Source organism: Callithrix jacchus, chromosome 9, assembly GCF_049354715.1.
Source record: "Callithrix jacchus isolate 240 chromosome 9, calJac240_pri, whole genome shotgun sequence".
Classification (NCBI taxonomy): Eukaryota; Metazoa; Chordata; class Mammalia; order Primates; family Cebidae; genus Callithrix; species Callithrix jacchus.
The window spans coordinates 104,708,606-104,730,259 of record NC_133510.1 but is presented as its reverse complement, the minus strand read 5'-3'; the positions used below and the strand labels follow the sequence as shown (position 1 = coordinate 104,730,259).

The window sequence follows — 21,654 nt, the reverse complement described above, 5'->3', positions numbered from 1 at the left end:
AGGATTCATAATAGCTGCCAGTGTAGAGGAGTCTCAGTTACTTTCACTTTGATCATTATCCCTGGGAGAAGGAGCCAACAGCTTATGGTGACCACAGTAAGAAATTTCATTTTTACCTCTTACGAAGAGCTCAGTTGAACATTTCTCATCACCAGCTGTCACATAGTACTCCGAATCATCTGTCATCTGACAGTTATTGATAAACATGATTCTCTGGCATCCTTTGTGTTCAAAGATGTATCTGTTTTGAATAGGAGGAATATAAAGAGTCTGTGAATGTGATTTTATTCTTTATTGCCAGCAAATTTGGCTTATAATTTGGTAATGTTTGAAAGTCAGGGATCTATTTTTTTTTTTCTTGTGACAAGGTCTTGCTCTGTTATATAGGCATGAGTACAGTGGTGCAAACATAGCTAACTGCAGCCTCAACCTTCTGTGCTCACGAGATCTTCCTGCCTCTCAGCCTTCCATGTGCTGGGACCACAGGTGTGGGCCACTAGGCCCAGCTGATTAATTTTTTTATAGAGACTGAGTCTCACCATCTTGCCCAGGCTGGTCTCAAGCTCCTGGGGTTAAGTGTTCCCACCTCAGCCTCCTGAAGTGTTGGGATTATAGGTGTGAGCCACCATGCCCAGCAGGGATATAATTTTGATTTGCTCTTTAGGTATCATATCTTACATAGTTTAACATCAAACAAAAAAAAACAATTTTTATCTTCATAATACATAATATACATGGATATTTATATATACTATTTAGTTTCCATTATAATTTTATTTTACATAAGGTTTTAATTTCAAATAAAAATCAGTACTCACATATTTCAAATAAAAATCAGTACTTGCCTATTTGCTATTTAATTTTTTAACCCACTGTTGGAGAATAGAGTTGGCTGAGGGTGTTAGAGAGATTTTTAACTCTGTCATTCTTTAACTGACCAATTCATGTACTTTACAGGTGGGGAGAGACTTGATCTTATTCATCGATATATGAATAATATCTATTCATTGCCTATCCCAGTGATATAGTAGATTTCCTTGGTCGAATCAATGATTATACAATTTAAGCAATAATGCGATCTTAATTATAAATACACACAGCAGTTCCATAGAAGGTTATGTTCTTTTAAATGAGCCTAAGAACCGGTGCTATCATACAGTTACCAACTATTAAGAAAGAATGTGAGTATTTGGAAACAAAAACTAGAAGCCTCTCTGATCTGTATTATGGAGGAGCACATTATGGAATTAAAATAGACCAGAAAAAAAAAATCTGGTTTGAGAATTTCTCAAATTGAAGCCCTTAAGAACAAGATATTTAAAAATGATTTCTACATAAAGATAACCAATAAAAATTATGTTTTTGGTAAATTCAGACCATCTTCAAGATTTTTTTTTTACGCCAGATATAAACGCTATCATCACAAAGTCACTCTATTGGCATGACCACATTAAGAAATTGGAAACCACTTAATTGTACTCCAGAAGTAACAGCTTTCTGGGATTAACGTCTTTTATAAATGTACACGTGGCTCCTGTTAACTTAAAAAAATATGTTGGAGTTGAAAATCTCTCGGGCTGAGGAAGATCTCTGTAAAGTAGTTTTATAATAAACTGGAGATACCATCAGATGTCAGGGATTAGTCTGTCTTTAGTCTGTCTCCATTCGCGAGAGGGTCAAGAAATAATCAAACACAGACTTAGACCCACATTTTGTTTTATCTCAACATTAAAGAGTTCCTTTTAGATGCAATATTGCAAGTGCTCAAAACAGTACCTGAATTGAAAATAGAAGGTATTCACCCATTATTAAATATAGTTGTTATTTTGGAAAGCAAAAGTCATCAAAGATGTGATTCCCAGGTGGCATATGAAATATGGATTGCAAGTTATTTTTCAATTTTATTTTTAAAAATTGGGAGAAATTTGACAATACTCTGAAATAATCACATTTAACCTGTAGCAACACAAAACCATAATTGGAAAACACTTAAAATAGTTTTATAAAATTAAACACAAAATAAGGCTTAGTTTATATAGAACTATTATTCCATAATACATAAAATGTGACTTAAATGTTTTACTCTCCCCCATATGATTTTGTATTATGAAAATATAATTGAAAATCCTTTTATTCTCAGAAAATTAAATCAAACTACTATTTGATTACTTTACTGTATAGCTATCACTGATTTTTGCAAAGCCCACTTACTTTGTACTCGGTCGAATTTCTTGACCATTTTTAAACCATTTCACCTCCAACTTTGGATCTGCCAGCTCCACAACAAACCTCACTCTGCCTCCTTTGTCAACCTGATATGCAGGATCAAGAATTTTTGCGAAAGCTGATAGAATAGAAGAAGCAAAAATATGTTAATATATGTATACATATGCTATGAATTTAAATAGTCAATACATGTAGGCAAACCTAAAAACAAATGAAACAGTGAATCTAGAGAAGAAAAAAATCAGAATCATTTCAAATTATCCTTTATATTTAGAACATTGTGTTGACTTAGATTCAATAAAATGGTTTAAAAATTGAAAAGGGAATCCACATGTTTCTGGAAGAAACATAAGAAAAGTATTGTTGAAGAAGCTTTAAAAATGACCTAATTCTTTAGAGAATGTACAATATAAAGTGTCTAAATGAAAGTGAACTTTAAAAACATGCTAGGGCTGGGGTGGGGGCTCGCGACTGTAATCCCAGCACTTTGGGAGGCCGAGGTGGGCAGATCACTTAGGCCAGGAGATCGAGACCAGCCTGGTCAACATGGGGAAACCCTATTTCTACTAAAGATGCAAAAATTATCGGGGTATGGTGGTGTGTGCCTGTAATCCCAGCTACTCGGGAGGCTGAGGTATGAGAATCGCTCGAACCCGGGAGGCAGAAGTTGCAGTGAGCCAAGATCACACCACTGCACTCCAGGCTGGGTGACAGAGTGGTATCCTGTTTCAAAAAAATAAAAATAAAAATAAAATAACATGCTTATTCTTCCAGCACAATTACTATTAATGTCATAGGCCTTATTTCTGCACTTCTTTTATGTTACAGATGGTTTTTTAATCATAGAATTTATAAGATAAATTCAGTGATTCATATTAAATTGAATGCCTTTGACTAATTGAAACAGTAGGTTTACCAAAGTTTTTATGTTGTGGTAACCTGTCCAAATAGTGGCTTTTAATAAACACCCCTTGCACATATGTTTAGAAACTCAGGATTTCCAAATATTTTAAGTAACATAGAACACAGCAATTAAAAAAAAAGTTGTCTTTGAAGGATCCTAAATAAAGGTAGTAAAGTTCTTTTTTAAAATTTAATTAGTTTTTTTTTCCTGCTTTTTAAAAGAATAATTCTCATTTAGCAGTTTGGAAAATACAAATGTGAAATGTTGCACGTTGACATGCTTGTATTTCCATCATTCTAATCTTACCATATTATTGTTTAGGCAAGCTCGCTTTCTCATATTTTAACAAGATAAAATAAACCCTCCATTTTAAAAACCTATCTATCACACACCTTAAGAGATAAATTTTAAAAAATAAATAAATAAAAGAGATGAATCCAGAGCTAAGTGGTAAGAATGACAAAGTTTAGCTTGGAGAAAAGAGATGTCAGCTGGTTCTCCCCTGTAGCATTCACAAACCTCTCAAAAATATAACTTCAGGAGTTCTGGGATAACGGGAATGGCTGAACTACATAAACCAAACAAAACCCTTCTACATTTCTCTGGGGCCATTTCTCAATTAGTTACCAGGAAGTTCGGAAATAAAAGACAGATTTTTTAAAAGAGGTGTAAATATCTTTAAATTCTATTTGAACACTAACAAAATAATAAACAATAATAGGATTGATATATTGCTAATCTGATGTGTCGTAAAACCCATAACCAACAATAACTGAGTATAGGAAGCTTCAAAGAGCTAATGGTCAGTGTAAAATGTATTCCTTTCTCTCTTTTTTTTTCTTTCCATTTTTAAAAAGGTATTTCAGACCACAATAAACTGGACCCATTTCAGACCCCCACGGAGCTGCTTAGTTGTTTTACAAAACATTTTGGTAACCATATTGAGTGTTAGAAAGTGAACTCTCCAGACGCCATCAAATGGGTGGAAGAAAATGATGGTGAACGAGTCCACTCTGCTTAAGTAAAAATCAAGAATTTGACAGCGAGGGGGGACGTGGAGGCTGGATAAAGAGGGCGGCTGAGAAATTCCCAGTAACAGTGGGGGTAATTTACTATTCCGTTCTACGTTGTATGCGGTCCATGAATCTTCTGTTACAGGGCTGTCCGCCAAGACAAGCGTAATCTCTGCACTCCTACCCAGCCCCACTCCCAATCCCGCGGGAGACTGGCGGGAGTACAGTCTGGAGTTCACGGTCAAGTCTTTAGAATGCTGCCACGTCCCTCGGCCCCACTGCCTCGCCCTCCGGCCCCGCTGCCACGCCCCTCGGGCGCGCTCACCTGCGCTCTTCTTCTCTACCCTGCGCATGCGCTTGAGCCGCTTGAGCATGCCGCGCAGGTCGGTGATTCCATACTGGAAGGCGATCTTCTCGTATTCACTGGGGTTCGCGTTCTTCAGCAGCTCCCACACGTCCACCTCGGGTTCTTCCTCCTGCTGCTTCACCTCCCTAACCGGGGAGAATCATGGTCTAGTTACTAGCTGCAATTGCTCTTAAAGACAAGGAAGGTCGAGGTATGATTCTGCTCTTTCAGTTCAGTGTGAAAAGCTGTGTTTAAAACCTGAGTACTTGAAGCCCAGAAGTCAAGTCTTGCCTTGCTGGAAGTCTTAGGGAAAGTTTCAGGTAGTAGAAGATCAAATGTGTGCCATTATAGTAACACCTTTTGTTTTCCTAGTTAATAAAAACAATTTTAGGGGGAGTAGAGGACATCAGGAAATAGCCTAAAATATATTTTACTTATTTTTAACATTAATGTCTAATTAGAAAATGGGATTTTGAGAAACTTAACAGTTTTCATCTAGGATATGGATACTGCATTATTAAAAATTGAACTAGAACTAAAAGGTTTAGATTTGGCCTATGAAATAAAAATGATCTCTCTATTTTCTTTGATGTATACCATAGCTAATTATGGAGACAGTACAAATACATTATTTCAAACCTTTGGATTTTGCGAATAGCATTTTCCCTACCGTATTAGTACTATGTGCATTAACCATTTTTTATGTTTTTTAAGAAACACAAAAATTTGAAACTGCCATGAGAGATTTTAGTTTGTTTTTCCTATGGTTTTCATGGATGCTAATGATTTAAAATTTTTTTTTTCTAAATTGGCAGGGGGAAGGAAGATTTAGTTTCAAAAATTATCTTACATTTCATCTTAAACTACTGTCTTGAATGTTTTTTGGAAGCAAGTTTGGTATGAGTTAAAAATATATCAATGTTAAACTGTGAATAAGGGGAAGTAACTTCTTAGGGTACATATCAAAATTATGACCCCAAATTTTGATCGTTTACTAAAGAACACATAAAGAACATATATGACTTTAAAATATAAGATTCAAGATTTACACATCTTCCTTTCTTTTAAAAGCATAAAATAAAAACAAAACTCAGAAATAAACACTCTTTTGGAAAAGACAATGTAGACAAATTGGTTTCCTTCACTGGCTAAATAATCCTGATTTTGTGACTATTTTCATCAGGTTAGTTTGGAGATGTTACAATGACTACTTACCATGAGTAATGCTGGTTTGGATATGATTTTCTGGAAAACTGGTCAATACATCTTATACATCAATGTGAAAATGAATTCATGCTATCGTGTTAGGAAATGGTGGATTACATAGGTGTGCACTGTCATATTTATTACACCTGTTTTGGAGTGCCTTCTTCTTTTTTTATATTTTTTTGAGATGGAGTCTTACTCTGTTGCCCAGGCTGGAATGCAGTAGCATGGTCTTGGCTCACTGTAACCTCTGACTCTTGGGTTCTAACAATTCCTCTGCCTCAGCCTCCTGAGTAGCTGGGATTGCAGGTGTGTGCCACCACACCCAGCTAATTGTTGTATTTTTAGCAAAGACGGGATTTTGCCATGCTAGCCAGGCTGGTCTGGAACTCCTGACCTCAAGTGAGCCGCCCACCTCACTTGAGGTCAGGAGTTCCAGACCAGCCTGGCTAACATGGCAAAAGTGGCTGGCCACCACGCCACTTAGAGTGTCATCTTTATACTCATGTGTACTTTGAGAAGGAAATACTGGGTTGTAATCATGGATAAAATATACAGGGGAGGGGAGGAGATTATAAACATTAACTGAGTTTAGGGTGGCATTGGGCAAGGATGACATCTAAATATATAACTTCCATTTTACATTGTCATGTAAGTCTTTTTGCCCAGTGGATTAGGGGGACATTGAGGCAGATCTCCTGGAAAACAGAGAAAAGTGAAAGATCACTGGTCTCTCTAGTAATCTTGATGGGAAGGACTGGACAACACCATTAGCAAAATGCCCCTCTTAAAAACTCAAGACACACGCATTATCTTCATCTCACTGAAATGATAGCTATGTACTTTATTAACATAGGAAAATTGAAAAGCTCAAGAAAATTGTCCTGAAATTGGAATATTGGTAATAATTTGCCAGATCCACTAAATCTACTTCCTGCAAACAGTAAATATTTCAAATACATCCTTTAAATATTTTAGTAGGAAGTCTAGGAGAATGGCAGTGTATAGGCTGGGTGAGGTGGCTCAATCCTATAATCCCAGCACTTTAGGAGGCTGAGGTGGGAAGATTACTTGGGCTCAGGAGTTTGAAACCAGCCTGCGCAATGTGGTGAAACCCTATATCTATAAAAAAATACAAAAATTAGCTGGTTATGGTGGTGTATGCCTATCGTCTCAGCTACTTGCGGGGCTAAAGTGGGAGGATTGCTTGAGCCCAGGAGGTCGAGGCTGCAGTGAGCCAAGGTTGCGCCACTGCACTCCAGCCTGAGTAACAAAGTGAGACCCCGTCTCAAAGAAAAACCCAAAAAAGATGTATATGTATGTTCATATGTATATATTTTCTCTGGGGTGTTTATTAATGCTCTATTTTTGTCACATTCCAGCCTAAATATAGTCCTCAGACTGTAAAATTATGCCATACTGGATTATGTTAAATTTGTACTTGAACCATAAAGAATTGCACATATACATTACATATCAAGTGTCCTCCTGACATTGGCAGAAGAATTTAAAGATACCAAGCTAGATATAATTAAAATAGCTAACAAGAGGCACAAGTCAAACACTGAGCCCTACGTAGATCCATGAGGTGAATATTTATATGAAAGAAACCAGTAATAAACATGGCAATTTTTAGTGTGATGTCCTGAGTCAGTTTTGTTGGTAGATTTATAAAACCAATCATTCTCACCATTTTTTTTCATTAAAATGCCAAGTTATACTCCACTCTATCACATGCTTAGTCTTACCAAATTTCATGCAAGAACACTAATGACCTTTTGCCTATTCCTTCCTTTTGTCTCCATTACTTAATTATATCTCAAATTGTAAAGAGAAGCATCTATCTTGTACTGAAATGTGAGGTCAAGGTGCTCACCTTCAGCATTTCCTTAATGCACCTGGAACATATCTTTAGTTACTTACCATGGTGGCTGCACATGACCCTGTCTGCATGCATGGCTATGTTAAGTTACAGTGAGGAAAAAAACCCAAGTTTTTATAGGCACTTCTAATTCTTTTCCAAGCCTTGGGATAGACCTGTATAATGCTCATGGTACTTTCATCTACATCAAAATTTCAATAACTTAGCAATCCTAGTGAAGAGTACAGCAGTGTTAGAAATTTTATGTAGAAAACAACTTAGAAGTATTATACAGGTCAAATCCTGTAACAGGATGCTTCCCAAAAGATTTACTCTGATTTAGCTAATGTCTATCTGAAGTAAGGGGCTTTGATCGGAGCAGGAAGATCTTTCATTGTACAGAGATGTTGGTTGTGATAATTTTTTTTTCTGGTGAGGATTTTGGCACACACACTTGGAAGAGTAGAAATGGTAACCTTGTGTCATTACCACAATGAAAATACATGCAACTCACAAATTAGTAGGAAGACATAATGATTTCTAAAGTTATATTAGTGGATTAGTATACTAAATGAACATAACATAGCCTTATATTAACAACAATCTAATTATGAATGAAAATCTTAAGTAAGGGATAAAAGAAAATGAGAACTGGAGACAAGTTGGCTGCCCATTAAGTGATTTTAAAATTTTGTCATTTTGACCATGTAATTAGATTTCTTTTATTCTGGAATTACTGGTTGAAAATCTGTTATTTTTTCTCTTTTTCCTTTTTAATCAGAGCATGGTGCCTAATGTAGTGTATTACATGTTTGTTGACTGAATGTGTGTGTGTGTGTGTGTGTGTGTGTGTGTATTTTGTCTTCTTATGAACATCAGCTATTTGAGAGAAAATGACACATTTTGTTAGAGGAAGTAAATACTTATTTGCCACCTAGTGTGAGCCAAGCTTACACTTAATTTAATTTGTACAATAATTCTATTAAGTAGCATTTATTCTTCACATTTATAGATGTGAAAACCAAGTCTCACAGGGGTCAAATATTTGAACAAGTCACATAATCAGTAAATGGTAGAGTTGAGACTCAAGCCCATGTTTTTAGCACTGTTTTTCCTACCACAAATGTGTATCTTTTCTTTTCTATGTGCCAGGCATTGGATTTCTTTTCCTCACATCACTAGCTTTATATTCTATACAAAGACAGTGTTTATTACTTTCCTGATTGAGTAATGATTGCAGGGAGAATAAAAAACTCTCTTGTCTTCCTAAAGTGTCAATTTGTATTATAAACTTAAGCACTAGCTTCTAAGGCAAATTCAAAGTGGTATCTTTAATAAGGAGTCACAGGAAATGAGCTGACTCATAAAAGGGAAACTTGGATTTGGGTCCTGGCCCTGCCTCTAACGCCTCTGTGACTTGGGATAAGTCAGTTCTTATCTCTGGACCTAGGTTTCTTACCTGTAGAATGAGGAAATGTGAGGCTCACTTAAAGGCACTTCATGTACTATTGCTTTAAATGCATTTGGGGAATTAATCAATACTATTGAGACTAATGGGTTATTTGAAGTAGTCTATTGATGGGCTAATATCCCTCAGTAATTAATAAATCACACCATTAATATTTCTGTTCTCAACCTATCTGTTGAGGGGTGGGGTAAAGTTTTCATTCACAGGGACTTGAATAAAGTTATCTGACTAAACAGCGACTAAACACAATCCTAGTTTATTTCAAGTGTTTGTAATTTGTTATGAAGTATATGTGTACTTGTAGTCTTTTAATAACCATAGGAAGCACTAAAAGTAATTTTTAAAACCTGGAAAGCTAAATGAAAACTGATATTATATGCAATTAATTTGGAATTATAGTTTTACTCTATTTACAAATTTGCTAGATAAAACATAATCCCAGGAAAAAAAAGTGTTTCTTTTTGTTGCTTCTGCACCATAGTAAATATCTAGATATCTATAACATGCATATAATGTAGTATATATATTTGCAATCCTCATAAAGAGTATAGCAGTTATAGAAATATATATGGGGAGAAATCCTATAAAACGGTTATGTTCTAAGTATCCATAATGAAATTCTATGAATTTTATTGCAGGAGAGAATGATGAAAAGGAAATGTGAGTGTGTGATAATACTAAACTTTTGTTTCCATTTATCACTTCTAAAACACATTTTTGAGGCATTTTAAAGACCTCTCAAATGACAATGTATCTTATAATCAATGGTGTGTCAAACCATTTGGAATAATTTTTTTATTGCTTAGCGATTTATAAAGTACTGGTATATCTTAAAATCAGTCCTATCTTAGACTTGCAGAAATACTATACCTCATAAATAGTATAGTAAAGCAGATCTCCCTCTTACAATGTGTGTATATCTTCAGACTTCTACCAAAATTGTAAAACTCATTTTTGATCAAATATTAAAGGTAAGAGAATGAAGACTTATTTATTCAGTCATGAGAAGGAATCATAGGTGCAGTCTTAGAGGTTTCTAGGTATTTGTCTTATGTCTTAGTTTTCAAATCTCTTCATCCCCATTTAAAAAAATAGGTAAAGAATCATGAAACATTTAAAAAGAAAGTTTAAAAGCATCCGTTAAAGTCTTTGAAAGATTAGCATGCAGCTGTTTCTCTCTTTCTTAGTCAACTCTGTTATAATCTATAAGCAAAACACATTTTCAGAAATGAAAAGTTTTTTGAAAAACATCCACTTTAAACTTGATTTCTGCGAGTGGGTGTCTGAAAGACTTCCAGGCCACACTGTCTCACTCCATCACTTGGTTCTCACCTACGTTTCAGGAGACCACTAAAGTCAAGTTCCCCTGCATCCTCTTGACCTTCTCCACTGTCATTAACAAAAGAAAAGCAAATCTGGGTTTAATGCAGAGACATACACAATCATTTCCCGCAAGCACTCTACATATAACGTATATGCAATTTTATACCAGCACACAAGGACTAAATCAACACAAACTATTTCTTTTCACACAAGTGACATGTTAAGGTTTTGGAGTATGTACTTGTGGAAAAGAAACAAGGAGCTTGTGTTACTCTATGATTTCAGAAGACACATTTTTGTAGATTGCATATATAAAACTGCTTGGATTTGTGTTAAAACCAGGTAACACAAATGCGCTTAAGCCAAGCAATACAAAGTACTTTGTTTTTGCAAGTTGGGGGCTCTAAACATACCTCTGTGAAAAGCAAAGAACTTTTGCTTATCTCTGTTATTCATGTAAGACAGAGATTGGCTTGGAGGACGAAGTGTACCAATGTCAGATATATAAGTACAAAGCCTTATATTCAAAGGTAACCTCTTTGTGTCCATAAACAGATGAATCAGCTAATGTGATACAAACATGGCAAAAACCAAAAAGGAGCTAACACAGAACTTTTTAAAAGATGCATTCCTTTCTCTCTTAAAGGGTGATAATTATCATTCTAATATTCTTATTAATACTTACAGCTTCTTAAATGTGTTTTTTAAAAAATTGTCTTGAATTGTTAATGAAACTTTTACTAGCAGTTTTAAAAAGTGCTTTCCCATAGAGAAATGCATCTTAAATTAGGCATGCAGCCACCATTGTGATGTCATATAAACTCTAACTAGAAGCTATAGAGCTAACATTTAAATGGTACTACATAGTTACTTACATGTTTATTTTTTTAATGAAGATTTTGTTTCCTGCTCTTTACAAATGTTAGTTATGGTTTCTAAGAAAAGAGTCTGTGGGTTTAAAAACAGTGTGTATAACATGTAAGTCATAAGAAACTCAATAATGTGTTTTCAAAATTTCTGCAGGTGTTTGCAGGCCTTTCGAAGTAAATACATTTATGTTCTTTTAAAGCTGGAAACTTAGTAGATCATGTCTCTCTCTCTTAAATATACTTGTAAACAGTATGAGCATAGTTTTAGACCTATGCACCTACTAAGCATGGGATGCAGGGAAAGTGGAAGGAAAGTAATAGGGATTTGAAAGTTATGACTTTTTTAAAATTAAAAAATATCTAATACTTTTAAAAGTAAAGTTTTGATTTCTTTGTAAAAGAAGAGGAAAATATGCCTCATTAATAGGTTAAATTATTGTTTTATAATAGTTTGGGGTGACTTTCCTTCTTTAATGAAACTATGTGGATTCAGTCTTAGGACAAACAAAGCATTTGCTCTCATTAAGGAAATTATATTATGGAATAATTAAGTATAGAGAATAACATAATGACAGGAAGGGGCTGGTTATATTTCTGAGACCAAAAGTTTTTTTAAATTTTTTTCCTTGAACCCCCCCCTGATTTTTTAGCCTTGGTAATTGTAAAAATATATTAAATAGATATCTACATTTGGCCTTTCTGTAGTGTTCTTAATGCCAGTTTCATTTAGGATAATCCAATATTATATGGTACTAACTTCAGTAAGTAGCCACGTAGTTGTGATTTTCTTGGGCACGTGGTTCTGTAGCTCCCTAAGTGATTTCTGGATGAAAGGCAATATAAATGACCGTTTTCTGCTATTATTTAACCAATGAAATGAGTCTCTTTGCATATCTCTTTTGCCCATTTGGTGGAAAATAATGCATTAAGGAAGAAGCCACATATGAATAAATAGAAAGTGTTTTTCGAAGGCAACTGTGAAAACTCATAAATAGGAAATTCATTATAACAAGAATATTCTAAAAAAATGGTCAGTATATGCTTGATTGGGCCTTAAACCCATGGTTTTTTAAGAACACCAACTTTTAAATACCTGGTGTGTTTGACTATGGTGAAAAGAGTTGTTCATATTTGGGATATGGAATACAGGGGAAGGGAAGTGTTTTTGAAAATCCTCCACTTCTGTGTTATACAAAAGCTATCTAGATTTTCCTTTTGGAGTTACCTTCTCTTGAAAGCAGATCTGATGTCAATGCTTGGAGTAGTCCCAGTAGATTCTTTGAAAGGAAAGAAAACAATAACATAAATACCCATGGAGAAGGTAGTTTGTATCCAGTTCCTTTACAGGCTGTGAGAATTCTTTAAATGGAAGAATGTCAGGTGAAGGGGAGTTGCTTTTCTACTGAATGGCTGTGCTGCCAAGGCCTCATCATACCTCATCCTCTCTTATGAATAACCAATGAAGGGACCTAGGGGTCACCTTGTCCAGGTGTCATTCTACTTGCCTCCCCACTAGAATCACCTGAGGGACTTTAAAATATATCAGTTTCTTGATCCTCTCTGCCAGAGATCAGGGAGGAGCACCTAGAAATCAGTGTTCTTAAAAAGCCCTCCAGACGATCTTCTAGAGATGCCTAGCCAGGGTGAAGCAGTGCTGCCCGGGACTCCAGATTCCCACCTAATACAGAAATATCCACAGCAGCCGACCCATCACCATCCAGCCTCTACTTGACATCACTCTGAGTAAGACTCACAGCCTTCCTACATGGCTTTAACCAAAGAGCTCATCCTAATGTTAAGACAAAATGCACCTCCTCATCATTTCTGCCTTTTGATTCTAAACTGCCTAAATGCTTCTTGTGCATGGAAAAGGGCTTTTTCTTTGTTTTCCTTGTTCTGTGTGACAGACCTTCCCCTCTTTGCAAGAAGCCGTGTATGCCTGACTTCCTTTGTCCACACACTCAAGTGGTTTTTGGATTCTTCCTTTTCCTGTTTACCCTACTCCAGAAGAGGATCAGACAGAGGTAAAGTGCCCACAGCTAAAGACATCACTCCAAATGTAGAACGTGTATCATTTCCTAAACTTAGATCCTATAGCACTTGGAATAGCCCAGTTTGAAATTACATTCATGGCTGGGCACAGTGGCTCACGCCTGTATTCTCAGCCCTTTGGGAGGCCAAGGCAGGTGGATCATTTGAGGACAGGAGTTGGAGACCAGCCTGGCTAACATGGCGAAACCCCGTCTCTCCTAAAAATACCACCCCTGCCCCCAAATTAGCCGGGTGTCCCAGCTCTTTGGGAGGCTGAGGCATGAGAATTGCTTGAACCCAGGAGGTGAAGGTTGCAATGAACCACGACTGTGCCACTGCCCTCTAGCCTGAGGGACAGAGTGAGACTCTGTCTCAAAATAAATAAAATAAACTAAAATATAAAATAAAATTACATTTGCTTTGTCTTTTGCAACTACATCACACTTTACATTCACCTTAAGTTTATAATATTTGCTGCCAAGTCAACTTTTCCATTGTATATTTATAAAAGTGAGGTTTTTTTTCCAACCTAAATGTATGCATTTAGGCCTTCTATCTTTACTCTGGGTCATACACAGAACATATGGATGAAGAACTGCCATACCTGATGTTAGTCTTTATAAGAGAAATTCTCCCTTCCACCTGAGTATCCTGAGCTCTCATAGCCTATTACCTTATCCCCAAACGTGAGTGGGAAAGTGGACCCCATGAAACATAGATTCTGTAGCAGCAAAAACTGACATCATCTTTTATCCGGGAGATTGAAGGAATATAGATAACATGGACAAGAGATATTTAGTGATAAAATCCCCCGCATTCCACTTTTATTATAAATTGTCCCGTTACCCTTTAATTCAGCAGGGTTGCTGAGACTACAACAATCGGAAACACACAGGTTTGAAGGGAAACTTCCCCCAAAATGTCATAGTATGAAATGAACTTCTCCATCCCCTCACATCCCATTCAAAAATTACATTTATCTAGGCAAGAAGGCTCTCTTACCGTGCACTTCAAGATCAAATGAACAGGTGTCAAACTTATCCTTATAGGTGACCTCGCATCTGTAATTTCCTGCATAGTTCTCTTTGGCCTTGATGATCTGCATCTCAAATGTGTAAATCTGCAATGAAATACATTCAGACACACACGTTTTGGTTTATTTTCCAAATTTTTTCGCATTGGCTTAAAGCTGTGTCTGTCTCTGGGAATTCCGTACAACGTTCTCAGTATAGAAGGGCAGGTATGTCCTGCAGCCCGTGGACACAGCAGGGCAATCACAATAGAGTGTAGACACTAGGAATGGTAACTCCAGAGAATTTTCTGGAACTGAAGTCTCTCAAAGCTGAACCTGAAAATGATAATTTACTCACACAGAAGGAACAAGCTAGCTGAGCCCTTGTGCTGGGAGTTCAGGACCTTACCCGAGTTTGCCTCTCGAAGGTTTCCTTCAGCTGAAGGTGCTTCCCGGCTTTGCTGGCCAGATCCATCCATTTTCCTTTGAACCATTTGACAGTGGGTTTTCTCAGAAGATCTTCAGCCTTGACTTTGGCTGTGAAGGTGATATTTTCACCTAGAAGAAGCACAGGTGATTCAGCTTGGTCTTTAAAAAGTATCATTTGGTTTGCTTTCAACTGGAAGGAGTTGACACGGGACTGCACTGCAGAATATGGTGTGATTGGTGCCCTTGGAATTGTGCAATAAATTGGTCCTGACTTTCTACGAATGCTCTAGAGGTCCTTAGGCTATTCCAACTTGTTCTGCTTTGGGGGTTTATAGAGCAGAAAAAGTAATAGGGAAACCAATTGAAGTAATTTTTATATGTGGATAATTTTATATTTGGATAACTTTTTATTTCACATATATGGATACATATATATATATGAAATTTTATTTCATACATATGGATATATATGTGAAGTAAAATGAAAAAATTGGATTTTTTCACTCTTTTTATTAGGCAAGGTGATGAGAAGCCTGGAATTATAGGAATGTGACTAAATCAAACTGATCTTGAAGTACACCTGCCAATCTGTTTGTATGGAGTGATTTAGACCCTGAGGACATGGCACTGTAGTCCAGCTGCCAGCCCAGCATTTCAGTGTTTTACAGGAACACAAGGGGAACCAACATTTCCGTTCACATGCAGTGTGTTTTGATATTCTAGCCTGGAAAGAAGTAATTCTGGAATATAGTTAGCTATGTACTCATTTGCACAATATTGATAAGTGTCAAAGACTAGTTCAGATCATACTATATCCCTTCTAGAGATTTTTGGTTAACATTCTTCAACCCTCAGGTCCTCCTCCAGCTCATCATCCTTCCTTCATAGCATTGACATTTGTGACTATTTATTTAATTTTTTTGTCTGCTCCTCTCAGACTGTAAATTCTGAGTGCTCATATGTTTTACTCAGTGCCTAAAACAGGAGGTATATAATCAATATTTTTGAATTTGAATATTTGAAGAGTGGGGCTATTTATCTGATCAGCTGTCTCAGATATTATGAACTATGACCTAGCACATGTGTAGATTTGGAATCACCTTATGGAGTGAGTTCTGATAATGACAGTAGACACTGGCTCAGAGCATTATGATGTGTCAGGCACTGTTCAAAGTACTTCACAGCTAGGTCCTATTATTGTCACCATTTTGCAGATGGGGAAACTGAGGCATAAAGAGGTTAAACTGTCTTTCCAAGGGCAGTAGCTAGCAGGAAGCAGATCAAGATTGGAACCCAAGCCACCTGGCTCTGGGGTCCAGGCACTGGACTCCTATGTGCTGAAGGTTACTGAAATCATAGCTGTCATTCATCTTTTCAGGTTGTAAAGGGTGGAATATTACCTAGCCATGAAAAGGAATGAAGTACTGATACATGCTACAATGTGAATGAACTTTGGAAACATTATGCTAAGTGAAAGAAGCCAGACACAAAAGGTCTTGCGTTGTCTGGTTCCATTAATATGAAATATCCAGAGAGGCAAAGCAGATTAATGGTTTCCAGGGCCTGGGGGGAGAGGGCAATAAGGAATAACTGCTTAATGGGATATAGGGTCTTTTTGGGTGATGAAAATGTTTTAGAAGTAGATAGAAGTAGTGGGTGTACAACATTGCAAATGTACTAATAGCCACTTAATTGTTTACTTTAAAATGGTTAATGTTATGATAAGTGAATTTCACCTCAATTTTTTTTTTTGAGACAGAGTCTTGCTTTGTTGCCCAAGCTGGAGTACAGTGGCATGATCTCGGTTCACTTCAACTTCCACCTCTGAAGTACCTGAGATTACAGGCATCTGCCACCACACGTGACTAATTTTTGTCTTTTTAGTAGAGACTGGGTTTCACCCTATTGGCCAGGCTGGTCTCGAACTCCTGAGCTCAAGTGATGTGCCTGCCTTAGCCTCCTAAAGTGCTGGGATTACAGGAATGAGGCACCATGCCTGGCTCACCTTAATTTTTTTTAAAAAAGGTAGGATTGAATGCTCGGCACTCACCAACTTTCACTGTTCCTCCTTGAGGTTTTTCAACAAACAAGACGGACACTTGGGAGTTAGCATTCTGCTTGTCTTGTTCCTCCCCAGCAGGTGATTCGCCAATGGACCATTCTGATGAGCAGAAAGGAGGAAAAGGATCATTTCAGCGCCAGGCTCTTCTTAGGCAGTCTTACCTGGATTTGTTCTCACCAACGCTGTAGCTTTTCTTTGTCTATTAAACCTAGATAAATACAACATCATTCTTTCCACCCCCAGCAGCCATCAGTAGAGGGGAACTGATTCCCATTCTTACAGGGGTTTCTCTTCCATGATGGGGCAAAGAGCATTTTGTAATTCCTAGCAATAGTGGAATTTTCCAAGTAAGCTGTTATTCTCTCTTTGTTGGTGGCCATAGTTCCTTTGTTTCTCCATCCTGCCTGTCCCTTAACAGGTAAACAATGGTGGTCAGTGTATTAAAGCAGTACTCTTGGTGTTTTTCTAGGTGACTGACTATAAGGCCACATCGACACAACTACACTGGAAAAGACTAAAGGGATGGGTTAACTGGAGGGTAAACTGTCTGACGAGGGTCAGAGAGCCAAGCCTGGCCTGGTGTTTCTAGATTCCTTGCTTTTGTAAGAGAGTTTTATTAGGGTTATACAGATGTGGCCATAGTTTGACAAGGAAGTAACAGATCATGACCTGTGGTACAAATTGCAAGGATACTAGCATTGTGCTGCAAGGTGGAAAAAACAAGACAAAACAAAACAGAGAACTGGAAAGAAAAAGAAACTGAGGCGTTCCCATGAAGAGAGACAAGCTGGAAATAGAGTTTGTTTTGCATCTTCTAGTTTGCACTCTGGTGCTTAGTTTACTCTGCAGTCAATTCCAATTCTGGGATAGCAGAGAGAACTGTAGATATTCCCCCTGTCTCTGAGCCGAATGCAGAGTTCAGGTTCAGCCACTTAATAACTGGAAAAAAAATGCATAGGTTGCCAACAGTCTGCTTGTTAATGTTTCTTGAAAAGAAGGAAAATCCACATTTACTTATCTCATTTTTCATGTATCAGTCATGCTTGATATTTTTATCTGTAGTAGACCATCATTTTCACAATCATGTTACTATCATAGTCATACGATTACATGTTTTTAAACACCCAAGTTAATGTTAACATTTTATGTTGTTTGTGTTTGTGATATTAATGGGAACAAAAGTGATCTTTCACATTTACAACGTGAGGCTAAGTGTTTCTATTGTTTTGTTCACTTCTATACCTGCAGTGCCTCTAGGAGTGGTTGCCCATTAGAGGCCCATTATAGGATCATATTAGGTCCTCAGTGAAAATTTGTTGAATGAATGAATAACTTCACAGAACAGGAGCTACAGCTGACAGGATGCATTTGAAAGTGTTTTATTGTCTGTATGTAAAGTTCTATAAGAATGTGAATTATCATCTTACTTTGGCACTCAAAGTTATGAAGATTGAGCTCTGTGTATTTGCTAATTATTAAAAACGATAGAACAAACCTGTGGTCTATGTGGCTAGATCCTTGAATGAGTATATATCATGCAAAATTAATTGTTTCTCAATACATTAGTGTTTTTGTAAGAGGAAACGTAATGAAAGATTTCTATAAAAACTGCAAACTGAATAAGACAAGGATTAGAGTCAATACAGCTTCAAGAAATGAGGTCATTAGTGATTGTATTAAGATGAGGTCAGGATGCCTTGTCTGGGCTTGTGCTCACCTGAATCTTTTCTCTCCAGAGCCCGACTACCCAAACCTGAAAGGAAAGTGTAATTTGGGTGATGTAGAGGGGTGGAAAAGTGATGAAAATTGAGTGCTGACTTCAACCTTCTTGGATTCCCCTAAACCCTGTCTCCTCTGGTGATAGGAAGGAAAAAAACCCTACAAGTTGGCTTGGATGGACAATCAGTAGAGCTCCAACTATGAAAGCATCTATAAAAGTTTATGTCTTATTTTAAAATGATAGAAACATTAAAAAATCCCAGCCAGGCATGGTGGCTTATGCCTGTCATCCCAGCACTTTGGGAAGCCAAGGCAGGTGGATCACTTGAAGTCTGGAGTTCAAGACCAGCCTGGCCAACATGGTGAAACCATGTCTCTACTAAAAATATAAAAATTAGCCCAGCATGGTGGCGTGTGCCTGTAATCCCAGCTACTCTGGAGGCTGAGGCACGAGAATTGCTTGAACTTGGGAGGCGCAGGTTGCAGTGAGCCAAGATTGCCCCACTGCACTCCAGCCTGGGCAACAGAGTGAGACTCAGTCTCAAAAAAAAAAAAAAAAAAAGAAAAGAAAAAATTTTAAATCCAAATATGTAAGTTTAAAGAACAAGGGAAAAGGGTGGTTATATAGTGAGAAATGGAAGACAAATATGTTGACTCCTAGCATTTATACCCAAGATTTACCAATCTTATTTATTTCTCAAAGAATGTCTCTAAGAAGTTTCTCACGTAAAACAAAAACCTGTCATTAAAGCTGACATTTCCTTCTTGGTGCCAGCACAGGCAAAACCTGGTTCCCCTGCCCTGTGTACTGACTCAGTGAGGAGGCTCTCTGCTTTTTCTTTTCCTTTACTGTTAATGAATAATTTAAAAGCAGGGAAAAGGGTAGAAATTGTCCTAACCTGGAGGCAAGGCGCTAGGCGGGGAGACTTCCTCTTCATCTGAAACAAGAAATAGGAGTAAAAAGTCAAGGAGAAAAGGACTTCATCCCAAGTAACCTAAGAAAAGAAATCTGAAAAAGAAGAGGAGAAACCACACAATACACTTTCAACTGCTGAGCAAGCCTTAGAACACTTGGTACCTGAAAAGTTAAACCTGAGTATTTCAGGCAAAGAAAGAAAAATAAATAAATAAAAAGTTGATAGAGTAATGTAATCCAAATGGAAGCGTAGATTTAAAAATGAAACACTGCGAGTGTTTTACGTGAGTGTAGGTCAGGAAAAAATGAATGCTAAAAATCAAACCTTGATGAAATCAATAATGGAGGTGGTTTTCAAGCTGATTTTGTAACTAAAGTGAATGACAGACATTATTCATATATCACATTCATTTGGACACAGACATAAAAGCTTATATATGTACTGTCTGAGAACTCATTTCCACCCAGAAAACCTCGTGATTAATTGCTCTTCAATATCTAAGAAACAAAAGTCAAGATAAATTAATATAAATCAATGAACTTTATAAGCATTGTTTCAACATAATATTGGTGTTGGACAATGCTGTATAATTAATATTTACCCATGTGCATTTGTGAAATTCAAAATATGTCTTTTAGCGTTTATGTGCAGAATATTTCTCCTTTGGAAAACATCTGCACTTCAAAGTTCACATTTGATTTATTTATTTTGGATAAACAATTTAGTCAGCATACATAATTGACCTAAAAACTTCAGTAGAAGGATAAATTATAAAAGGACTTGGAAGACTATCTCTATAAAAGTGATTTTTCCAGGATGGTAAGCAGATGCAACCTAACCCAACACTGTCTTAATTGGCAAAGCTTCAGTGGGCAGGAGCTTTGTGCTTTTCATAATAAAAATGCCATAAGAAAAAGAACTTCAGCATTAGTTCATGTTTCCTGTTAGCAGAGGAGGAAAACTCAACCTAGTTATGAGATCAACCACAACACAATGAAAAGCTGCACGAACTAAATAAAAATATTAGTAACAGATGATGCTGGTGTGAATAACTTCTTTTATTCTACAGCCCTATCTCCCCAGTTAGTGTTTGTATTCTCAGCTAGAAGGTTAGTTAATATGTGGTAGAATGAGGACTTATGCAAGGTAAAATGTGCATAGCATTTTACCACTATGAAAACAAGTGCAGTCCAGTTAGAATAAAACTAGCTGGACTCTAAATTACACACACCTTAATGATAAGACTCCCCATCATTTGTGCATGTAAAACATTTAATTTTAAAATGTCAATATTATAATATATAAAACAGCTATTATAAATGCACATAGTTTATTCTATAGCTGCCAGGTTTACTTTTTTAAAATTAAAAAAAATTTTTAAGGAAACTATAAGTTACACTGTGGTTAAGACTTGTATCTTCATCCTTGAAAAAGCCCACATTCTATCGCAGTGATGTATGGTCAGACTTAACAGCCCCAATTGTTAAACACCTGGGTCAAATTCATAACCAGCTTTATTGCAGAGGACCCTGTACACATTTATCAGTTCTAGTACCTTAATAGTTACCCAACAAGTCATTAACATACAGAAACATTCATCATGAGAAGCAAGAAGTACTACCCATCCCTTCTGCATTTTAGCAACTTGCTACTCCTGAGCCACAGTGCTCACATCACTGAGGTCAAAGTTCACATTTTACGTCCTTAAAGAGCCATTTGGTGTTATCTGAACCTCTGCTCTGCTCTTCCCAAAGCATAAACTAGTGTTTTTATAAATAATAAAATCTTTATACTTAAAATAGTAGAATATTTGTGAATTTACTGCCTGGACAACATAACAAGGCTCTCTCTGTAAAATAATAATAATCTTTTAAATTAGTCAGGCTTGGTGGTGTGTGCCTATAGTCTCAACCGTTTGGGAAGCTGAGGCCAAAGGGTTACTTGAGTCAAGGAGTTGGAGGCTGCAGTGAGCCATGATCACGCCACTGTACTCCAGCCTCGATGACACAGCAAGACCCTGACTCTAAAAAAACAAACAAAAGCAAACTTGTTTTTTCCATCCACCTTAGCCTCCCAAAGTGCTGGGATTACAGGCATGAGCCACTGTGTCTGGCCCAGGGATATGTTGTATTACTTTTTAATAAAATAACTAATGTTATGTATTTATAATGTATTAATATAATATAGTTATATCATTACTTCAGAATCCAATTGGTGATTCACTGGGTAATGTGGGATTTTAGATTCTTAACAGGAAGCTCGCTGTGG

The 21,654-nt window shown here is 36.9% G+C and overlaps 1 protein-coding gene and 1 long non-coding RNA gene across 33 annotated transcripts in view; one reads left to right on the top strand and one right to left on the bottom strand.

Moving 5' to 3' along the window:
• Positions 1-21,654, bottom strand: part of MYBPC1 (myosin binding protein C1) — a 99,563-nt gene that overhangs the window by 47,990 nt on the left and 29,919 nt on the right. For 14 of the 31 annotated variants that reach the window (XR_013522054.1, XR_013522055.1, XM_078337114.1 and 11 more), the window contains 8 exons: positions 16,739-16,849; positions 14,669-14,817; positions 14,250-14,367; positions 12,442-12,493; positions 10,357-10,413; positions 4,469-4,635; positions 2,212-2,344; positions 117-241 (listed from right to left, as the gene is read on the bottom strand). Coding sequence is in view for 24 of the 31 variants with exons in the window: in XM_078337114.1 (XP_078193240.1) it covers positions 117-241; positions 2,212-2,344; positions 4,469-4,635; positions 10,357-10,413; positions 12,442-12,493; positions 14,250-14,367; positions 14,669-14,817; positions 16,739-16,849 (912 nt within the window). In the remaining 7 variants the exon portion in view is untranslated. Of the gene's footprint in view, positions 1-116; positions 242-2,211; positions 2,345-4,468; positions 4,636-10,356; positions 10,414-12,441; positions 12,494-14,249; positions 14,368-14,668; positions 14,818-16,738; positions 16,850-18,467; positions 18,504-19,368; positions 19,408-21,654 lie in introns of all 31 variants that reach the window. The other 17 variants (XR_013522049.1, XR_013522051.1, XR_013522050.1 and 14 more) reach the window with 2 other exon arrangements.
• Positions 4,495-21,654, top strand: part of LOC144577656 (uncharacterized) — a 50,942-nt gene continuing 33,782 nt past the window's right edge. For both annotated transcript variants that reach the window (XR_013522058.1, XR_013522059.1), the window contains exon 1: positions 4,495-4,700. This is a non-coding gene — a long non-coding RNA (uncharacterized LOC144577656). The remainder of the gene's footprint in view (positions 4,701-21,654) is intronic.